Source organism: Oculina patagonica, chromosome 2 (assembly GCF_052425735.1).
Source record: "Oculina patagonica isolate OP01 chromosome 2, crgOcupat, whole genome shotgun sequence".
NCBI lineage: Eukaryota > Metazoa > Cnidaria > Anthozoa > Scleractinia > Oculinidae > Oculina > Oculina patagonica.
Window position 1 is genome coordinate 39,531,592 of NC_135759.1, and position 18,280 is coordinate 39,549,871.

Consider the following 18,280-nt stretch of genomic DNA (forward strand, 5'->3'; position numbering starts at 1 on the left):
AAAATGGGCTCAAAGTGTTCCGTCATTTGCATGTGTATTAGCCTCTCAAACACTTTACCAAAAACAGGTAAGACAGTCACCGGTCTAAAGTTCTTTTTATCCAAGACGCTGTCTTTCTTGTGGAGTGGCGTGATTTGACCGTGCTTCCAGGTGTGAGGTACTTGCGACCTACTAATGATAGTATTAATTAGTTTGCAGAAGGGCATTGCAATAGACCTAGAAGATGCCTTAACCGCTCTCGGAGGAATCAGGTCGTATCCTTGAGCTTTGTTCGGCTTAATATTGTCCAACACTGCTTTCACTGTGTGGTAATTCGTCGGCTTGAATGAGAACGTGCTTGTTGTCTTACCATTCTTGCTCAATGGAAATCTGCATACATGTACGTGCGATTGTTCTTTGAAAGCAGTATGCTTGTTTTCGATCAAGTCCCCTGTGATATTACTGAAATATGCATTAAATGTTTGTGCCACCTGATTTTGATCTTTGATAACTCCTTGTTCTTCTTTGAGAGTAATTAGCTCATTTGGCGAGCGATGCCTCGAATTCATAAAAGGCCGCAATGAACTCCAGAAATCCCTCGGGTTTCCCGCGCTCAGGTTACACAGGCGTTTGAAGTGTTCGATGATGGATTTACGACGCATGGCAACCACGCGGTTCCTAAGACACCTGTACGCCTCCCAGTCAACGGCTGCCCTTGTTTTGTAGTATTTTCGTTTAAGAGCATTTCTTTTACGCATAGCTGATCTTATTTCTGGTGTAATGAACTTTGATTGTTCAGAGGCACCTCTCAGCTTTGTCTTCCTAAGAGGTGCGTGGTCATCCAACACGTTTGTATACATTTTCTCAAAAGCCCAGCAAATATCACTCACGTCGTCAAAAAGGTATGCAACGTCAAACGGCACGCGCTCTAGGTCATTGTTAAAAGCCTCCTCGTCGAAGTTCTTGAAACACCTGCTCTTTGTGAAAGCTACCTTCGGCTTCATCACCTTCTTATTAAGCACTGCGTAGACCAATTTGTGATCGCTCAGGCCTAACTCCAGTGTGCCCGCATGTAATGCAAATACAGGAGCATTCGTTGCAATAACGTCTAAACATGACTCCTTGGTACGAGAAATTCTGGTCGGTTCCTTAATCAAATTCTCCAGATCGTAAACATCGCATATGTCTAGCCAAGCTCGTCCCTCTTTTCCATTGTCTGAAGGGTGAAGAATGTCGCAGTTCAAATCACCCAAACAAAACACGTTTGTTTGGTTCGACATCGCTACATCTAGAAACGCATGCATTTCGTTTGTGAAATTAACATTGCATACTGACGGTGGTTTATAGGCACATAGTAGCGAAATATGTTGTTTACCCGCCTGGATATCCACAAGAATACCCTCTACTTCAAAAACGAAGCGACTCGGAGTGTTTGCTTCTATTTCTATTCTCGACCCCAGAGCACTTCTCTTTTGCGCATGACTGACTGAGATAAGAGCTCTGGGAAACTCCACGCAAGCGCAATCTCGTTCCCAGAGCATGTGTTCCCCTTGACCAACGGACGGGAAACTCAACGGCTCTGGACGAATCCAAAGCGGAACCAGAAAATCCTGGTTCCGGTTTGATAGTGCGCGTGCGCCGGAAATTGTGGTGAAACAAACAAGTTTTTCAACAGCCAATCAGATTCAGACGCCTTTGTGGCGGTAGGATTTGAGGAGCGCTAATATTTAACCTAAGGCACTAAATTTCGTGACAATTGATTGCGTGGCTCACGCTAAACACGAGTAAAATATTACTGCACTTTTTCGCGTTCTTCCAGACACACACATTCCAGAATGTCTGGGACTCGGGGACAATTGCACGTCTTCATGAATTTTCTGTCGTGCATAACCCTTATCGGAAACCTTGCATTAAACCGAGTAGAAATCATTCTTACTCGAAAGGAAACAACTTAGAAAAACGGCAATCGACAAGTTTACTCAGTTTTTAACCAATCCACAGTGTAAACAAAAGCGCTCCTGTAATGATAAGTTGGAAGAACAATGCACAGGATAAACGTTCGACTCATCCTTCATGCAAAATAGTCGATATCTCGAAGAGATCTTTGATTAATAATTCCGGATATATTTTGTTAGACATTTTATAGTGTAGTGGCATCGCTATGCATTTTTACCACTCTTGTAGAATTTAGCGAGTCCGTAGAGCGAGTCGGAAAACAAATATAAAACAAGTCGATGAACGAACATCTATTTAAATGTGCAATGAAGCCTTTTTTCACATAACTAAATTAGAATGACAAAAAATCAACAAGATAAATGACAAGAAATGACAGGATAAGTTGCACAATCCTTCGTTGCTCAAAAAAATAAATAAAATTTACAGATCGTAGGTCCCACCGAGATTTGAACTCGGATCGCTGGATTCAGAGTCCAGAGTGCTAACCATTACACCATGGGACCTCTCACTGTTAAAGGCACTAAATTATTATTGTTCAACGTAAGTTTTAATATATAGATTGAGGCAACCCCAAAAGCGGACCTCTTCAGTTAATTATTTTGCCCTTTATTTACTCTAAATTTTGGCGATTGTTCAATTTTATGCTAAGAATTTTTTATTCGTTTCATTTTTTTATAAATAGTTTTTCCTTAGTTGTAAAAGTAGCAAGGATGCCTAAAAGGAACTAACCTGGAAACTAAAAACTTTACACTAATTAGGCCTACTTGAATCTTAAACTAATTCAAATACCATTTGAAGATAATACGTCGACTAAAGTTGTCTCTTGAGATGTTTCTTCTTTTATCAGTCAGCGCTTCCTTCCTCGTTCAGGCGCCATCTTGTTGAGGGCGCAAAAATATAGTAGTAGTAGTAGAAGTCTTTATTAAGAAGCTAGTCACAACAAACGTGTGGCTTTACAATATAAATAACTAAAAAATCACGCAGTCCGGTATTCTCGACGTGTTCTCGCGTTTTAATTCGGATTGGTAAGTTACTGCAGAAAGCTTCAGGTATAGTAGGAAAAATGACATATAAAAGTAAAGGTCCCACCGAGATTTGAACTCGGATCGCTGGATTCAAAGTCCAGAGTGCTAACCATTACACCATGGGACCACACGTGCTCTGAAGCGAAACCAAACCAGCTTAAGTAGAAATCACCAGTTATGAGAGGGTTGAATTCATTATTAAATATTCATTTGTTTTTGTTGTTGATGGGGTTTTACAAACGAAGGATCGTGTCCTTTATCTACCCCCTCCCCTCATGTTTTGACATCTTCTTCTTCTTCCCCAAGAGTTCCTGTTCATATTAGTCCTGTACAGAATTTCGAAGGTGCCCGGATGTTGAATCCGCCAAATTAAAACATTACAAGGGCGTAGCTAGCCTATAGGCCAGTAGACCCGGGCCTTTTTTTAGCCCGCTCGTATTTGTAAAATGTATAATAGAGAGAAATTCAGGCTGAAGTACAGGCCTACAACTCTTCAATAATCGATCGTTTTAAGGTGGGAAATCAACTGAGTAATTTCTGAACTGGTTACTTAAAAATGTATTCATATTCAGTTTCCTTAAAATGGAGCAAATAAAGTTAAATAAGAACACTTAAGATATTTAACGTTATTTGAACCACGGATAAAGGATAGAGGCAGCGTGGCCCAGCAGGTAGGGCGCTGGACTTGAAATCTGGTGGCCCCGGGTATTCGGTATTCCTGACAGTTGGGATTTTTAATAACTTTCTGTTCGTTTTACAATATTTGTTCCGTTTGTTTGTTTGTTTCTTTGTTTACAGTGTCCCTTATTAGCACAACAGTGCTACAGACATCAACACTTAGATTAAGACATTTTTTGGTAACATAGTACAGGTTTTGGTTTGAAAATGGTAAACTTAATTTTGCTTTTGTGCTTTTCTAGTCTCACGGCACGACGGTTACATATATAGATTGTATTCCATTCTTCCCTGAGAATGTCTCCTGCGAAGGAACATGAAGCACTTCCGGTGCCCTTGATCACTGGTTACGAAGAACGAAGGTATTGGTTACGTTAAGGTTCGCGCGTTAGCGGATTGTTCTCACGTACAGAGTTAACGCCTTCCTACCACAATAAGATACTATATCAAATAGAATTTAGATACATCTTAGCATTAAGGACGACATCTTAACTGGTATAATGCCGCTCAACCTTCATATTGGACTACGAGTACGAGATTGAGTACGAGTACGAGTTTTTAAACCAAATTCGTGTGCCTCCTATAATCACTTATCACACCAATCTTATCCCTAACGTTTATTTATGAGTTAGTCAGCAACAGGGAAGAGTTATAGTTTGGGGGATACAGTCGTGTCAAAATTCCAAAGTCGTACTCGTACTCGATCTCGTACTCGTAGTCAAATATGAAGGTCGCCAGTACTGTACAGACCCCATGGTCCCTCCCCCCCCTCCCCCCTACCCCAACTACTCTTGATGACTTGACGAATACAATGGCAGGCACCCAAACCTGTATGGACATGTAGAGAAGTCAGTTCAATCAAGTATATTTTTTTTAATCGATCATATAAAATTGGCTTCAAATGGAGGAATTATTTAATTTATTTTAATCTGGCTGTAGACAATTTTCCTCAAGCTACTCAATGGGAAACGTTTTTTCGAACAAAAACAAAGAGCGGTTTATTTTTTAAAACTGCATTTCACAAGAAAAAAGAAAAGAAAGATGCTCGCATTACGGTAATTTATTGCGTCAATGATTTTCGATCATTTGGGAAATTACTAATTGCTGAATCATTCTTTGTCACACGCAACTGAGACTACAACTATTCCAAAGTGATTTCCCGAAATGCGTCAAAACTCGTTGAAAAAAAAAAAAAAAACATATTACGTATTTATCTATTTCCTCTTTTTAAATAACAATCCGAGTGAATATATATCCTTGAAGTCATAAATCAGGAAAAACGTATATAAAATAATGACCATTTCTGACACAAGCTTGGCCAGGTTTACGCCAACTACCAGGCAAACAGAGCTCAGCCAATGAGTCCAATGCTATGCACTACTATTGAATATTCAGAGTTTTAAGAAACAGAGCATGTTATGTAATTAGCAAAAGCAACGACGAATCGGTGTTAGGGTTGACCTCTGCGAGACAAATAGTTTGAGTTTTCTTGCTGCGTGCGGCATAAAGCAGTATTTGAGCCTTAAAGTAGCAACGGGATTCAATTCTAGCTGTCAAATCAATTTTATCCATCGCTGTGGAGGGCGCGTCGGCACAGAAGCTGTTATTGCACGGTGGTGAACAAGAACAAAGAAAAGCTGATATTGAGTATTCAAAACCGACATAATCATTATCGAGTGTGTGAATTTACTCTGCGTCATTGTCAACCACAAGAAGTCGGGAACGTGTAGGTAAAGAACAATCGCGAACTTAGATCAAACAGTTCACAATTAGCGCTGAACAACAATTTCATCAAAGTACATTCAAGATGGAGTCAAAGCAGATCCTGTTAACTGTTTTGATGCTGGTTTGCTGCGCAAACCTAGGTAAGTGTCGAGTAAACAACAAGTGATTTTAATAGTTTTAATAATGTCCATCGGCACGGAATACTAAAATGATGGTAAGAAACTTCTTGACAAATGATTTCGCTTTCAAGTCTTCCAATAGTTATACACTTAGTAACATAACGTTTCAGTTTCGTGGGCCCGTCGTTAAACATACAGCAACTACGAAAGTCATAGTTTTCAGAAAAACATTAAAGTACAAAGAACGGCAAAATTTGAATACAGATTATTCATAACAAAAGGTTAAGCATTCTTTTCGCATCGTAATTTTAAAACAGCTAACGTGAAATTGGGAAACATGATCCCACATCACAATTTTGGCGGCAAAACCATTTAAAACATGCGTTTTAAAATATAAGGACAGCAGCAAAACATCATGAAATGTAAGACGAATAAAGAAAAGATTGTTTCTGCTTCGTGGCTTCCTAAAGCCTGGTTCTCATATGATCGTCCCGATCGTCTCTGTCGCTTCTGTCGCTTCAAAAAGTTTGCTTGCTCCAATACTCTTTTCGTCCAATCACCTCAGACTTTGCAAACGACAGAAGCGACAGAGACGATCGGGGCGATCATATGAGAACCAGCCTTAAGAGCTCCAGTTGTGCACAGTCATAATTTTGTTGGGAGCTTTCCAAGCGCAATAATTTAACTTACGATATGATCATACTAAGCACTTTTCTCTTTAAATAAGTTATCCTACGTGAAAAGTCACTCGGTTTTTCTGATCAAAACGAGGAAAGCTACGAGAAAAAGCGTACGCGAGGTATAAATAATTTGGTGTTAAGGCATGCATGAAAACATAACGGGTTGGCATAAACGAAACGTTCGAACAAGACACGTATCTGCTGCGTATGTATGTAACTAGGAAATTTCCGGTTTCCTTACAGGAAGTTAATTTCATTTCAACTTTGCTGCTACTTGCGTCGTCTCCATAACATAGCTATCCCATGACCTCATCGATGTAAACCACCACCACCACCTCCTCCTTCTCCTCCTCATCACCCCCCCCCCCCCCCCCCCGGACATAGCTTTTTGAGATGCTTAACTGCCAACAAAACAAACAGAAACCGAAATCGTGACAAGGTTGTTCTATTTTCTTTTTAAGTCTCAACTTCAGCTGTTTTTCCTGAAAAAAAAAAAACGATTTGCGATTTGTACATTTAGCCACATTTTTGTTCAAAGTCTGATTTTTTCAGTTTAAAAGATTGTTATATACTCTAGCATACTCCACTAACTATGACTGTAGTATACAATAGCGGTTGCATTGACCTCCTGTATGATGAAATTACGTGAAATTGTGGCCTTTTAGACGGTGAAAAGAGCAGGAAAAGTGTAAAAGGTCAGCATTTTCTCGGATGCACAACCGGTTGTTATTATGAAGTGAAAACTCGGATTTTTTAAATCATTACATCCGCAAGGGCTTCTGTATATCAAATTGCGCGAGAAATACACTTGCATGAATATTTGAAATTTCAGTTTATCTCAGACTCAAGTGAGTCATCGTAGCAGCTGTTTGACAACGTTTTATCGAGCCCCAGACATTGTTATTTATTAACGCAGTTGTTGAAAAGATTGAGTGAGTAACTACGTGAGTGCGCGCACGAGCGAGGAGTTGAGTGAGTGAGTGAGTGGGTGGGTGGGTGAGACCACTGAGTTGATTGTCCATACTGCTATCACAGGTTTTTCTTTGGACTGTTATCAGTGCTCCGGCAACGTCGATAAATGCAACAATGTAACAGCTAAGACTCAGACCTGCCTGGCCGGACAGGACAGATGCAGCAAGGTGATGATCACAAAAGATGGCGAGGAAACTGCCATTCTTGGATGTGCAACTCAAGACGATTGCGAAGCCGGCATCAAATCATGTGTAGATGCTGAAAAGCAAGTAAGGACAACTTGTGAAGCCACATGCTGCATGACAGGAAAATGCAACACACCGCCAGCAAAAGGTAAATTAAACTTGAATTATTATTTCGAGTTTAAAATAGCTATTTTTTTTACTACGTGTCACTTTGACGTCGCCTGTAGTATCTGGTATTGTACCCATAGATTATGGTTATTTCGTTTTCTTTTTTTTTTCTCACCATCTAACTGCCTGTAAGGAAAATTGGATGTAGTTCATTCACAGAAATTAACGGGACTGTTTCGTGGATTTCAATGTGTCGCAGGAAGCCTAAAAGTAATGGTCCATTTTTATTAAAAATTGCTATATTAGAGCACGGAAACTGTTTTAAAAAGAGCATCTTTGTCTGCGGATGGCCGTCTGATGGAAACGGATTGCAATTTGAAAAAGTTAGGCAAACGTTTTCAAGTTGTTTCCGCGCGTCTTCAAAATATCGATATTTGTAGCCGTAGCTCGATTTCTAACCGCATATAAGGTTATATATTCCTTTAGAAGTTCAAAGGTAACGTTTTCTATGGGCAATGTTGCCTACCACTAATTTCAGAACAGTTTAGACCAAAAATCTGCGAAATCCCCGTGACAAAGTCCCTTTAAATGAGTAATGAAAAAGAAGGAAATGTGAAATGTGCAAAGTTGGAAGAAAATATATTGTAATTCAAGAGATGGCTTTAAAAATGACTCACTAAGTTTGTTTTGTTGGAGAGGGTGCTTATTACTGGTATGAATTTTGCTTTGGACAGAGGCTGATTTTTAAGAGGGGAGGGGGGGGGAGGGATTTGGACGTTTACAGTAGTTAACAAGCGATCTTTTGAAATTGTTCACAGTGACAAACCTGAAGTGCTTTGAGTGTCAGAGTGCTATGTCTATGGAACACTGCATTCAGAATAGTAAAGCTGTAACCTGCCTCAGCGGCGAAGACATGTGCGCCAAATTCACGTCAGAGCTGGTCTTGGGCGACAAGAAAATCAACGTGTACAGAAAGGGATGCCGAGTAGCAGATGCCTGCAAGGAGAAAGACAAGGACTTTTTCATGCAGGAATGCGGGGATGACGACACCTGCGAAAACCTGTGCTGTGAAAACAATCTGTGTAATGCAGGCTCGTTTTCTGCTGTCAGCGTCACATTAATGTTTATAAGCGCGCTTATGGCTGTCGCTTCTATGTAAAGGAACTGTTTGTGCCAAATTTAGTTTTAACTACAACAGCACGTGGCATGAATTTTTTTTACTTATTTTGTAACAGTGTAAAATTTTTCAATCTTTTTCACATATAGGGCTTGGACTAGAGAGACTAATGTATTCTCTGTGGATTTTGAAACGAAATGTCATAAAGTTTAAACTCTATGAGGTGTACAGGTGTATTGCATGAAGTATTGTTAAACGTCAGGCGAAGTATTGTAACCCGTATGAAGGCGCCACTGTTTTCTTTTTTTACTGAAGACTACATAACAATTAAATGGTATCTCTAGAAAAAGTGAAAAGAATCTTCCGTACATTTATGCTACTGGGCAGGCCTTCAAAAGGACCAGAACAATACCTCGACTCAAAACTTTGCTCTTGTTTACTGTATAGGAAATGTCTTCAAACTGAAATGAGAATTTGTAATACTTATATCGGGACTTGACAGGACAAAGTAGACTACATGAAACTATTGTCTTTTCAAGTGTCATTTTATTTGACGAAATTTCTGATTCTTAAGCAAATTTAGATATTTCTTTCGCATCAAGAACGATTTTCGATTGAGTGTCGTAAACCAAAGACCAAAATAATCACTTGATCACTCTAGTCAATTACAAAGGACGAAGACAATCCACTCAAACAATCAAAAACTTAAAGCAACTACACGAAGCTAGCAAAAAGCGCGGGAAAACGTGCGCGAGCGAGTCGCCACTTGTTTTGGTTTTACTTTTGATTGGTCGAGAAGGTGACGTGAGTTTTTTAAATCAATCACTTGGCGTAGTAAAAAAAAAACAATCGCGAATTACTTTCGATACTCAAGTGAAAATCGATCTATCCATCACATTTTACAAAGGGGTTTTCTTACTGAATCCTGTACCTATATGGTCTGGGCGCGGATTTTCAAAGGGTGGATGACGCTATCCACCGATGAATAGTCTTAACACACAAACTAGGCCACGCACTAGATAGTGGTTTATCCAGTAGATAGAGCTATTCATCTTAATCAGTAATAACCTTAAATACCAGCTTCTGCAATTAATAAACACAATGTTGCTGAAACACTTTTTTCGCAGTTTTGTCCGTGTCCGTGCTTTGTTCCGTCCTTGGAGACCCTTGGGGAAATTACCCGGATGAGCGAAAACGGGAAACAAAATCTTTTGCTCGACCCGGTTTAACTATGATAATAATATAAAATATTTAATGAGGAGGCCTTCAATAACTATATAAATGGTTTTCAGGAGGGGCTCTCACATAAAAATTGACCAATAAAAACTAAAATGAAAAAAAAAAAAAACTCGGCAATCTAAAATGTTAAAAATGATGAAATATCTATCCCTGTGCGATGTCTTAGCTTGAAACCTAGCTCCTGGAAAACCATCTCAGGCCTTTCTGAGAAACATTCTTTTGTTCCACAAAACCCAGTTTTCCGGCTTTTCGGACTCTTGTTTAGAAAATATTTCTCACCCGGACCGTACAAAGGTATTAATTTCATCAATAAAACAGCAACCGCTGGACAATTTACCTTTTAGCTGGCAAAATGAAGAGGGCCAATTTTGATCAAAGGAAAACGCAGTCCTAACCAGTCTAGTTTACGTTTAGTTTGATAAATTCGCCACTACAATAACTGAATGATGAGAAGTGGTTCACATATTCATGTCCTTCCAGGGGAACACAAACATCTAGTCTGTGGGTAGCAACACCGTTGTTATGGTAAACCTATTAAACCGAAGCTATAAAAACGGCTTCGAGCTAAGGCAGTTGTCTCAGCAACGGAATGATAGCACCAACCCTTAATTCATAGACTCTTTCGAACTAAGTTAAATATAAAATTCAAGTTGGTAAAGGTGACGAGTTTGAAAGGCCACGTTTCGAGCGTTACCATTTTCTTCGCATTCAGTGTACTATTTGCTTAACAAGAGGAAGGTGGGGACTTTGTTCAACGGGGGAGGGGGGAGGGGGCTTTTCCAAGTTTCGTATTCCGGGGGGAGCATTTTATGGATGATATCGTGAAGGGAGGGAGAGAGAGGAGGTTTATGGAAATATATTTAAATACGATCGTGTCCCTCGCTTGTTCAGTGACGTTTGAAACCAAGCATTTTATTTATTTCCACTCACCCTAATTTAAAGTATCATTCGCAGTTTCCTGAAGAGTTTTGTTTTCTGTCCGCAGTTACTAAGAGAAATGCTGTATCATTGTTGATCAAGTTATTTTACAACAGATCCGGAACATATACTTATCATTTGATATTCGACTTAAGACTCTCAAACGGCTCCTAAAATACCAACAGGAATGACCTTGAGGGTTTACTGCTTAAGTGACTGTTATGAAATATGGGCGCGTAATTGTTATGACAGCAGGGCGCTATCCGTTAGGAACAAAAAGGGACATACCTTGTATTCAAAGAGCGAGACGGAAAACAATATACGTTGGTGCGCTTATTAAGTGGGTTGTACTGAAGTTTCACGAAGCTCACAGATTCACCAGCCAACATTTACGGCCCGTTACATTACCAGGCTTGTGTTGAGCGGAAAAGTTATCCTGACTAAACATGACGAAGCTAACGTTGGTGGTCATTTTCGTTTTGTTTGCTTTCGTGAGATTTGGTAAGTAGATCGAAACAAACTGTTTGAATGTTGTTAAGCTGCTTTAAACTCAAGATGCTTTGATCACGTATTCATTGTTGTTCTAACTGAACGAGGCAATTCTGGAATAGAAAACATGTGAAAGCAGTTGTATTCCTAAGTTTCATTCAAAAGATGTTTGGAGTTAATTATTTGAAGTCAATTTAAATACAAATTGAACAAACGTAAACTGAGAATTGAGTTAATCCCACCAGGTGAAGCCATGCAACGCTCTACGCAGCCTAGCTACGTAGATTATTATGCGGACTGCACATGCCAGCTTTTATTTGCTATAGCGCCTTGAGAGGTTCCATAAAACCAAGTAAACTTAATGTCTTAGATTTGGCAAAGAAAAAGTTACAAAACTTTCAAGTCGTCAGAAAGTTTTATCATTTTCTTTATACCGAACAATCTACACTGCCAAACAGTGACGAGAAGTTACAGATTTTGCACCACAAACAAACATCGTAAAATTCGTGGTCTCTTCGTTTGAGAATGTTTAGTTTGTGGTTACATAAGGTCAGTTAACAATGAAATCGTCGATGTACTTACCAAAAGCGTTTTATTTCGAAGCTTTTTATGCAATTAAAGCAGCAAAATGTATTAAACAATGGAATATATAAGATTAAACTACAGCTTGTAGGCTTCAGATTTGCATATATGCGCATACATTGAAAAACGACTGTATCGTTTGGCTTTTTCTTTTAGAACTTTGGATTTTATCCATACAAATGTAGCCTGATAGAGCAAACCTATTTTCTTCAAAAGTAAAGGAAACCAGTAAATGTCTTGTTCACTTCTTTAAAACAAAAGTTTAACACCTTTCCCGCACTTTGATTACTCAAATACAGTGAACAGCAATATATGGTTTGATATGGTTGAGTTCTCTTACAAGCAGAACCGGCGAAGGGCCTGAAAACGACTTGAAGTACTTTACCATACCAGAGAGAACATGACAAAATTGACATTAACTACTGATTTCGGAAAAGTATTTTCAGAAAAGTTTTATCGTGCATGGTGCATGCCGGGAAATATCTCTCACAACGGCGTAAGAATACACAAATACCGTAAAATACACAAATGCGTTTTAGTTTATAAATGTTTGCATAACTTAGTTCCTCAGTATTTAAGTAACTATTTCATTAGGAACTACAATGTACATGGCTACAACACTCGAAGGAAGGCTGACCTCCATCTACCTAAACCCAAGCTTAGCCTTGGCAAGCGTACTTTTAGATTTTCTGGCACAGCCCTTTTTAATTCACTACCTTTAAAAATCCAACAAGCTGTATCACTCTCCTCTTTTAAAAATCTTGTCAAAGCCCACTTTATTCATAGCACCTAATATACGATTTTTATCTTTTTTATATACCAGTTCATGCTTGTAATTCGCTTTAGTTTTTTAAACTCTTTTATATAACTATTTCAATTACTAAACATTAGCTTTTAACTCTATTTTTACAACTATTTTAAACAATTAGATAGAAGGGCCCCTCTGGAGACCAGCCACTGCGCTGAATGGGCCACCCTGCATAAATAAAGTTTTACCTTACCTTACCTTACGGCTTCTCAAATATCGCCTACAGTATCATGTTTCCTTTTCAATGAAGTTCGAGTTTGACCAAAACGTCATCAAATTTACGAAATCTACATTGCTAGTCCTGCAACTTTCACAAAAATGAATATCGTGATAAAAAAATTAAAAGGGATATCTACAAAGCTTTCTGATAAAAGCAAGTGATATCGATGGAAGACTATACTTCGGCACTTTTTGTATTGAAAACATTACAATGACATAATTTGAGTGAAGCTTCTTCTCTGCCTGCTCTGCAACCTGCACTGTTAGTTTTCTTGTAATAAAAACGTCAACAACAGCAACAGTGGAGAGTGCATGTTTCACTGTGAGATCGCCGGCCATATAACACTGATACAGTCGAAGCTCTCTTAACGGACACTCGCGTAAGCGGACAGCTCTACTTGCTGCCGCCTTGTTTGAAACCCCATTTTAACTTCCATACAAACTCTGTATTTTTACATTCCCGTAAGCGGACATTCCTGTAAGCGGCCGCGGACACTATCAGAGATTACGAGTTTTTTTTAAGCTCCCCCAGTAAGCGGACAACCCAGAGAAAATCCTATTTACAACCTCTTCATCTTATTTTTATCAATGAACTTCACATCGCCGTTCGTCACAATGACTTTACAGTAATTACAGTACCATATTTCAGTGCTTGTTTTGTCGTCATCCACGTCCGTCCGGTTATTGTTAGCTGGGCAAGCTCCCTTAAGCGGCCATTTATCCCCCACACATCTAGTGGCCGCTTGCGAGAACCATTCTAGTAAGCGGCCAGCTCCAGTAACGGACACTTTTTCCGCGTCCCGAGGGTGTCCGCTTACGAGAGCTTCGACTGTATAACGATTTGATCTTTTCTTGTGTTCACACAGGATCCTCTCAGCGGTGTTATCAATGCTCAGGAGATTTGAAGCAATGTAACAGCGGTGCAGCGGATGTGAAGTGTCCTGACGGATTCACTAACTGTGCGTCCATGGTGTTAAACAGTGCCGATAGCATGCATTTCCTTTTTGGTTGTGCAAAGCCACAAGACTGTCAAGCTGCTAAATCTGCTTGTGATGAAATGGCGAAAGATGAGGAATCTCAGGTCTCGTGCAATGCCACATGCTGTTCTGGGCCACTCTGCGCCAAACCGTATTCTGAAAGTAGGTCCCAGATCTGGCAGCTTGCCGAAATTGATTAGGAAATTTACTTGTTTATATTATGAAATATCAGGAGTCAATGGACTCCTGGGTACATGTCAGATCGCGCACTGCTATGGAGTAGTTATAGTTAAAGTTGACAGGTGTGGTTTTTTGCTTCTTTTTTTCTCTCTCTGGTATATTTAATGTTTTGTTCGTGTGTGTGTTTGTGTGTGCGCGTGTCCGATCAAAACCTGTTATGATTAAGGGAATGATATAATTCGTGTAGGAATCTCCCCTAGCTATGTGGTTTTGAAACTCTGATAAAGTTTTTCATTTATTCATTCATTCCTACAAGGCGTACGTCACCTTTCAATAATCCTTTATCATGATCAGTCAATTTAATTTATTTCGTCCTTTTACAGATAAAAAGTTCAGAAAGTGCTACCAATGCACTTCAATGGAAGAGTGCGGAATGGCCAAACCCAAAGTATGCGACAATGTAGATGATCGCTGTTACATGGTATCCACTGATGTCACCCACAAAGATTCTAATGTCCAACTGAAGACGTACAGCAAAGGGTGTGCTACAAAAAGCCAGTGCGACAAGAAAGACGCCCATCTCTTCCATCAGACATGCACAGGCGACTCTACTTGTGATATGACCTGTTGTGAAGATGATATGTGTAATGCTGGCGCCAATGCTGTGGCCAGCGCTTTCATTTTGTTCGCATGCGCACTTTTTGCTGTTGTTCGTTTGTAGTTAATTAAGAGGTGTGATCAGTCTGTTGACTGATTCGTGATTTTGTTATCTTTTCTTCTTGTTAATGTTTTAATTTTCTGTAAATTAATGATTCACCTTAAATATAGTTTAGCCTGACTTAATAAGTGTACTCAAGGCTCATGTGAGCCTCTTTATGGGTACTTCCGAAGAAATCGAAGACGCGAAGATCACCGCGAAACTGAAAAAAAAAAGATGTCAAGAATGAAGCGAAGTTCTCAAATTGACCAAAATTCGCGTGATCAAATTGAACACTCAGGTATAAAACTGTCAAAATTCGTACACACTACAGAAAAATCTGTAATTTCTGAATGCTAATTTGATCACATTTCACGAAAAAAACGAACGAAGATAAAGCGAAGATCTGCTTAAAAAAACAAAGATTTGCAAAAAAAATTGCAAAGAAAACGAAGACCGTGGGTACCCATAGAGACTGCTCTCATGTGTTTGTTAACATGTATTTGTTTGGTAGTGTGTTAGAAAGGAGACAAATACCTCTTTGATGTTGCACCATTACACGATTTTGGATAACATATTTTTACAAGCGTTAAGCAATTTTTTGTAGCATTATCGAATAAAATAATTATACTTTTCTTGTACAGTGGTTTTTTAACTGAGTGCTTTACTAAACTCCGCCAGCTGGTCGCTACCCTTCGAAACACAAATTATAGAACAAACAACAGGAACAATGCCCCTAGCCCTCCAAAGAACAACAGCAACTGCTGCACTAGAGGACCAGTAGAATTACAAGCCTAGCTTCAGGGACGGCAGAGCAGTTTTCCAGGTGGGTGGACTAGTGACTTTAAGTGGGGGGGGGGGGGGGGGGGGGGGGCTTAAGAGACTCTTCTCTCAAAAAGTCTTTATTTTTTTCGGAAAAAGTGGGGGGGGGGGGCTAAAGCCCCCCCAGCCCCCCCGGCTCCGCCGTCCCTGAGCTTACGAGAGCTGTCACCACTGCCTGGTCTGGCCCGTGCACACTGCACAGACCTCGTCTGCTTTTTCGTCTGCAGGCAGGCTATTAGTGATTTTCGCCATCAGCGCTACCAAAACTGCTTGGTTGATGAACAAAATCAGAAAACTAACAAGATATAAAGCAGACAGAAAAAACATTTTGTCCAAATTATCATTGTCATAGCGTTTTCCGTAACTTGTCATGTAAATGAGTTCTTGGGAAAATAATTTTCTGAAAATTATAATGTAGCCACCATTTGGGTGTCCCTGTTTATGGCACCAATAAAGCGGCCATAAAATTGAATGATCAATAAAGTAAATATCACCATAATCAAATATATCACCTTTGACTTCAGAGCGATTTATAGCTCAGGACCTTAACTAGCAACAGGCAATACGAGGCACTTTCTAGTAGTCCGGCGGCATAGCTGAAAAATTGTGTCATTTTTGTTACTTCTCTCATATTTTGCAGAACAATAGAGATATGCATGCTGATTAACTTCTGCTATAGAACCACTCTCAGTTTTCACCGTATTGCCTGTAAATGGCTTTCAAGTTTTTCCTCGCTGAGACCCCCCGCGAAGACATACGTCCTCTTTTAGTAACTCAGGAATGATTTGATCATTTGCGCAAAAAAGTGAAACTTACGTATGAATTTAAACATTTGCTTCCAAAAAATTAAATTTTGTTTCATTAATGAGCCATTCATGCAAACAAATACAAAAAAATAGTGTATAATTATCCGTTCAAAAAATTGCATAAATGCAATACTTGCTGTTGATTGTCCTCCCTTGCCCGTGTTTTGGCAATATTATTTTCGCAGTGGCAACTTAGCACAGGCATAAGGGAAAATTATTAACCTGGCATTACTAGGCCGTAATTTAAGCTTTTTAGTTCAGCAAAGTCTTCCAATAAAAAAAAAGTATGAAGGAATCATCAGACCAAAAAGCTGAAGCAAATGCGTATATCATGCCAAGAACATACAAGCGAGGAGAGTGAATGCCTAGCAGACTCGAAACGGAGCAACTGTGCTGCTGGTATTTCACCCTCAAAAAGGATTTACAGAGTTTTTATGATTCAGGAGAGAGAATTGCTGAGACGCGTTTGAGGCACAATGCCTCATGGGATAGACTATGCCATGTACCATATTGCGGGAACTTAATTTCGCGAAAATGGAACAGGTATATTTCGATTCGCGGAACTTAATATTCGCACTTTGGCCAAAAAATACGTTAAAAACATAAAAAAATACAATAAAAATTTTTAAAAATAATATTTTGCGGTTCTTTAATTTCGCGATTTTTTGAAAATCGCAAAAAAAGTCCTGCGAAAATAAGTAACAATAATGTAGTAAAGTACTACCAAACTGAAAACGCTTGAGTAAGAAAGAAAGCAAAGTGACGGAAATGCATCAAAGCAACCAGATAATATTGAAAAGCCCGTGAGATGTGGTATAGCTGGTACGACTGTAGGACTAGAAAATCTGTTTCTTTTAGATGGGACCAGCCGCTTAGGGGAACCGAATATTTCGTGCAGGCACCATAGAGCTAGTATCCCCTAAGTATAAAAAGTTGGTGTAAAAGCTCTCTACTGCCTTTTTTGGATTGCACTCATTGCGAGGCGATGATAAGTCACGCTAAAACTGCTATTGGCAAAAACGTAGAGTACATAAATCCGGGACAAACTGTGATTATTGCTTGCGATCAGCCGCTCTTTGCTTTAGCAAAAACAGTCGAGTGGGCTCAGAAGGATCGTACATGCATGGGAAGATAAGCTGGAAGCCATGCTTGGTGGTCTCCACATCGAGCAGGCGGCACTAAAGGCTTTCAGGACCTGGTTTGCTGGCAGTGGATGGGTTGACGGAAGTTCTGTCACAAGCTAAGATAACTACAGCAGGAAGTGAGCGGAATCACTTATCAACTGTGCACGTATTACGCGCACTAGGTACCCTCAACAGGAAACTGCAGCAAGTTTGTTTATTCTTCAGAAACAGGAATACAGGAAGTATGTAATATCTGTTTAAATTAGGGAGAAGAAGCTGATTCGATTTCCACGTGAAGATAGGCCTGACAGAGAATCCAAGTGTGTTACAAGGGTGGATGGTATCTGGGCCTGAACTACCGAGGTTGGTTAGACAGTTTGAAAATAGTTATGAACACAAGCACGTGCATGCTGCCCCATCACGAGTACTTTCAATGCAAGTAAAACAAAGTTCAAAGATCGTGTCAGACCCCTGGTACCAACAATATAATAGAGGAGCTGAGCAATCCATTTGCGGAGACCTGTCAATTTGATCTAGAAAAGGAACAGCCGAAATTATATTCGTCCCGAACAAATTGTCCATTGTTTTCCAAACGCAATAGTGGTTGCCAGAATCGCGGAGGCAACCTCGATAAACAACATCTTTATCTGATAGAGGAACCAAGGTATCGCACCCAGTAGAATAGGACTGGACGTTCAGCGAGGAAACATGGCGACCAATATGGTGCACACTGTCTGACACTGCAATGTCCTGTCAAGAGTTCGTCCTATGTGGCTGCAAGACCGGCTGTGTGTAGCAACAATAGATGCGAGCGAGTGCTATAGAGCTTATTTGCCTTGCACGTTACTGTGTGTGTGCGTGCCATGGAAGATGTCTAA

General features: G+C 39.7%; 2 protein-coding genes and 2 non-coding genes across 5 annotated transcripts; 2 read left to right on the plus strand and 2 right to left on the minus strand.

The window, feature by feature from the left end:
• Positions 1-2,366: 2,366 nt before the first annotated feature.
• On the minus strand, positions 2,367-2,438 carry Trnaq-cug (transfer RNA glutamine (anticodon CUG)). The gene has a single exon. It is a non-coding gene; the product is annotated as a tRNA-Gln (tRNA).
• Positions 2,439-3,015: 577 nt separating this feature from the next.
• Positions 3,016-3,087, minus strand: Trnaq-uug (transfer RNA glutamine (anticodon UUG)). Its single transcript has one exon. It is a non-coding gene; the product is annotated as a tRNA-Gln (tRNA).
• Positions 3,088-5,180: 2,093 nt separating this feature from the next.
• LOC144641589 (uncharacterized) lies at positions 5,181-9,654 on the plus strand. Its single transcript, XM_078500627.1, has 3 exons — positions 5,181-5,500; positions 7,195-7,464; positions 8,243-9,654. The coding sequence occupies exons 1-3, from the start codon at positions 5,443-5,445 to the stop codon at positions 8,581-8,583; spliced, it is 669 nt and encodes a 222-aa protein (XP_078356753.1). The 5' UTR covers positions 5,181-5,442; the 3' UTR covers positions 8,584-9,654.
• Positions 9,655-10,990: 1,336 nt separating this feature from the next.
• On the plus strand, positions 10,991-15,291 carry LOC144641590 (uncharacterized). Of its 2 annotated transcripts, XR_013568580.1 has the most exons (4): positions 10,991-11,199; positions 13,663-13,935; positions 14,337-15,112; positions 15,165-15,291. XR_013568580.1 is itself a non-coding variant. In XM_078500628.1 (3 exons), the coding sequence occupies exons 1-3, from the start codon at positions 11,145-11,147 to the stop codon at positions 14,672-14,674; spliced, it is 666 nt and encodes a 221-aa protein (XP_078356754.1). In that variant the 5' UTR covers positions 10,991-11,144; the 3' UTR covers positions 14,675-15,291. The 2 variants fall into 2 exon arrangements, 1 of the variants encoding a protein (XP_078356754.1); XM_078500628.1 differs by having other exon boundaries at positions 14,337-15,291.
• The last annotated feature ends 2,989 nt before the right edge of the window (positions 15,292-18,280 follow it).

Coding starts and splice junctions, on each gene's coding strand:
- LOC144641589 (XM_078500627.1), top strand. CDS start 5,443: ATGGAGTCAAAGCAGATCCTGTTAACTGTTTTGATGCTGGTTTGCTGC. Junction 5,501..7,194: donor GGTTTGCTGCGCAAACCTAG/GTAAGTGTCGAG, acceptor CTGCTATCACAG/GTTTTTCTTTGGACTGTTAT. Junction 7,465..8,242: donor CAACACACCGCCAGCAAAAG/GTAAATTAAACT, acceptor AATTGTTCACAG/TGACAAACCTGAAGTGCTTT.
- LOC144641590 (XM_078500628.1), top strand. CDS start 11,145: ATGACGAAGCTAACGTTGGTGGTCATTTTCGTTTTGTTTGCTTTCGTG. Junction 11,200..13,662: donor GTTTGCTTTCGTGAGATTTG/GTAAGTAGATCG, acceptor GTGTTCACACAG/GATCCTCTCAGCGGTGTTAT. Junction 13,936..14,336: donor CGCCAAACCGTATTCTGAAA/GTAGGTCCCAGA, acceptor GTCCTTTTACAG/ATAAAAAGTTCAGAAAGTGC.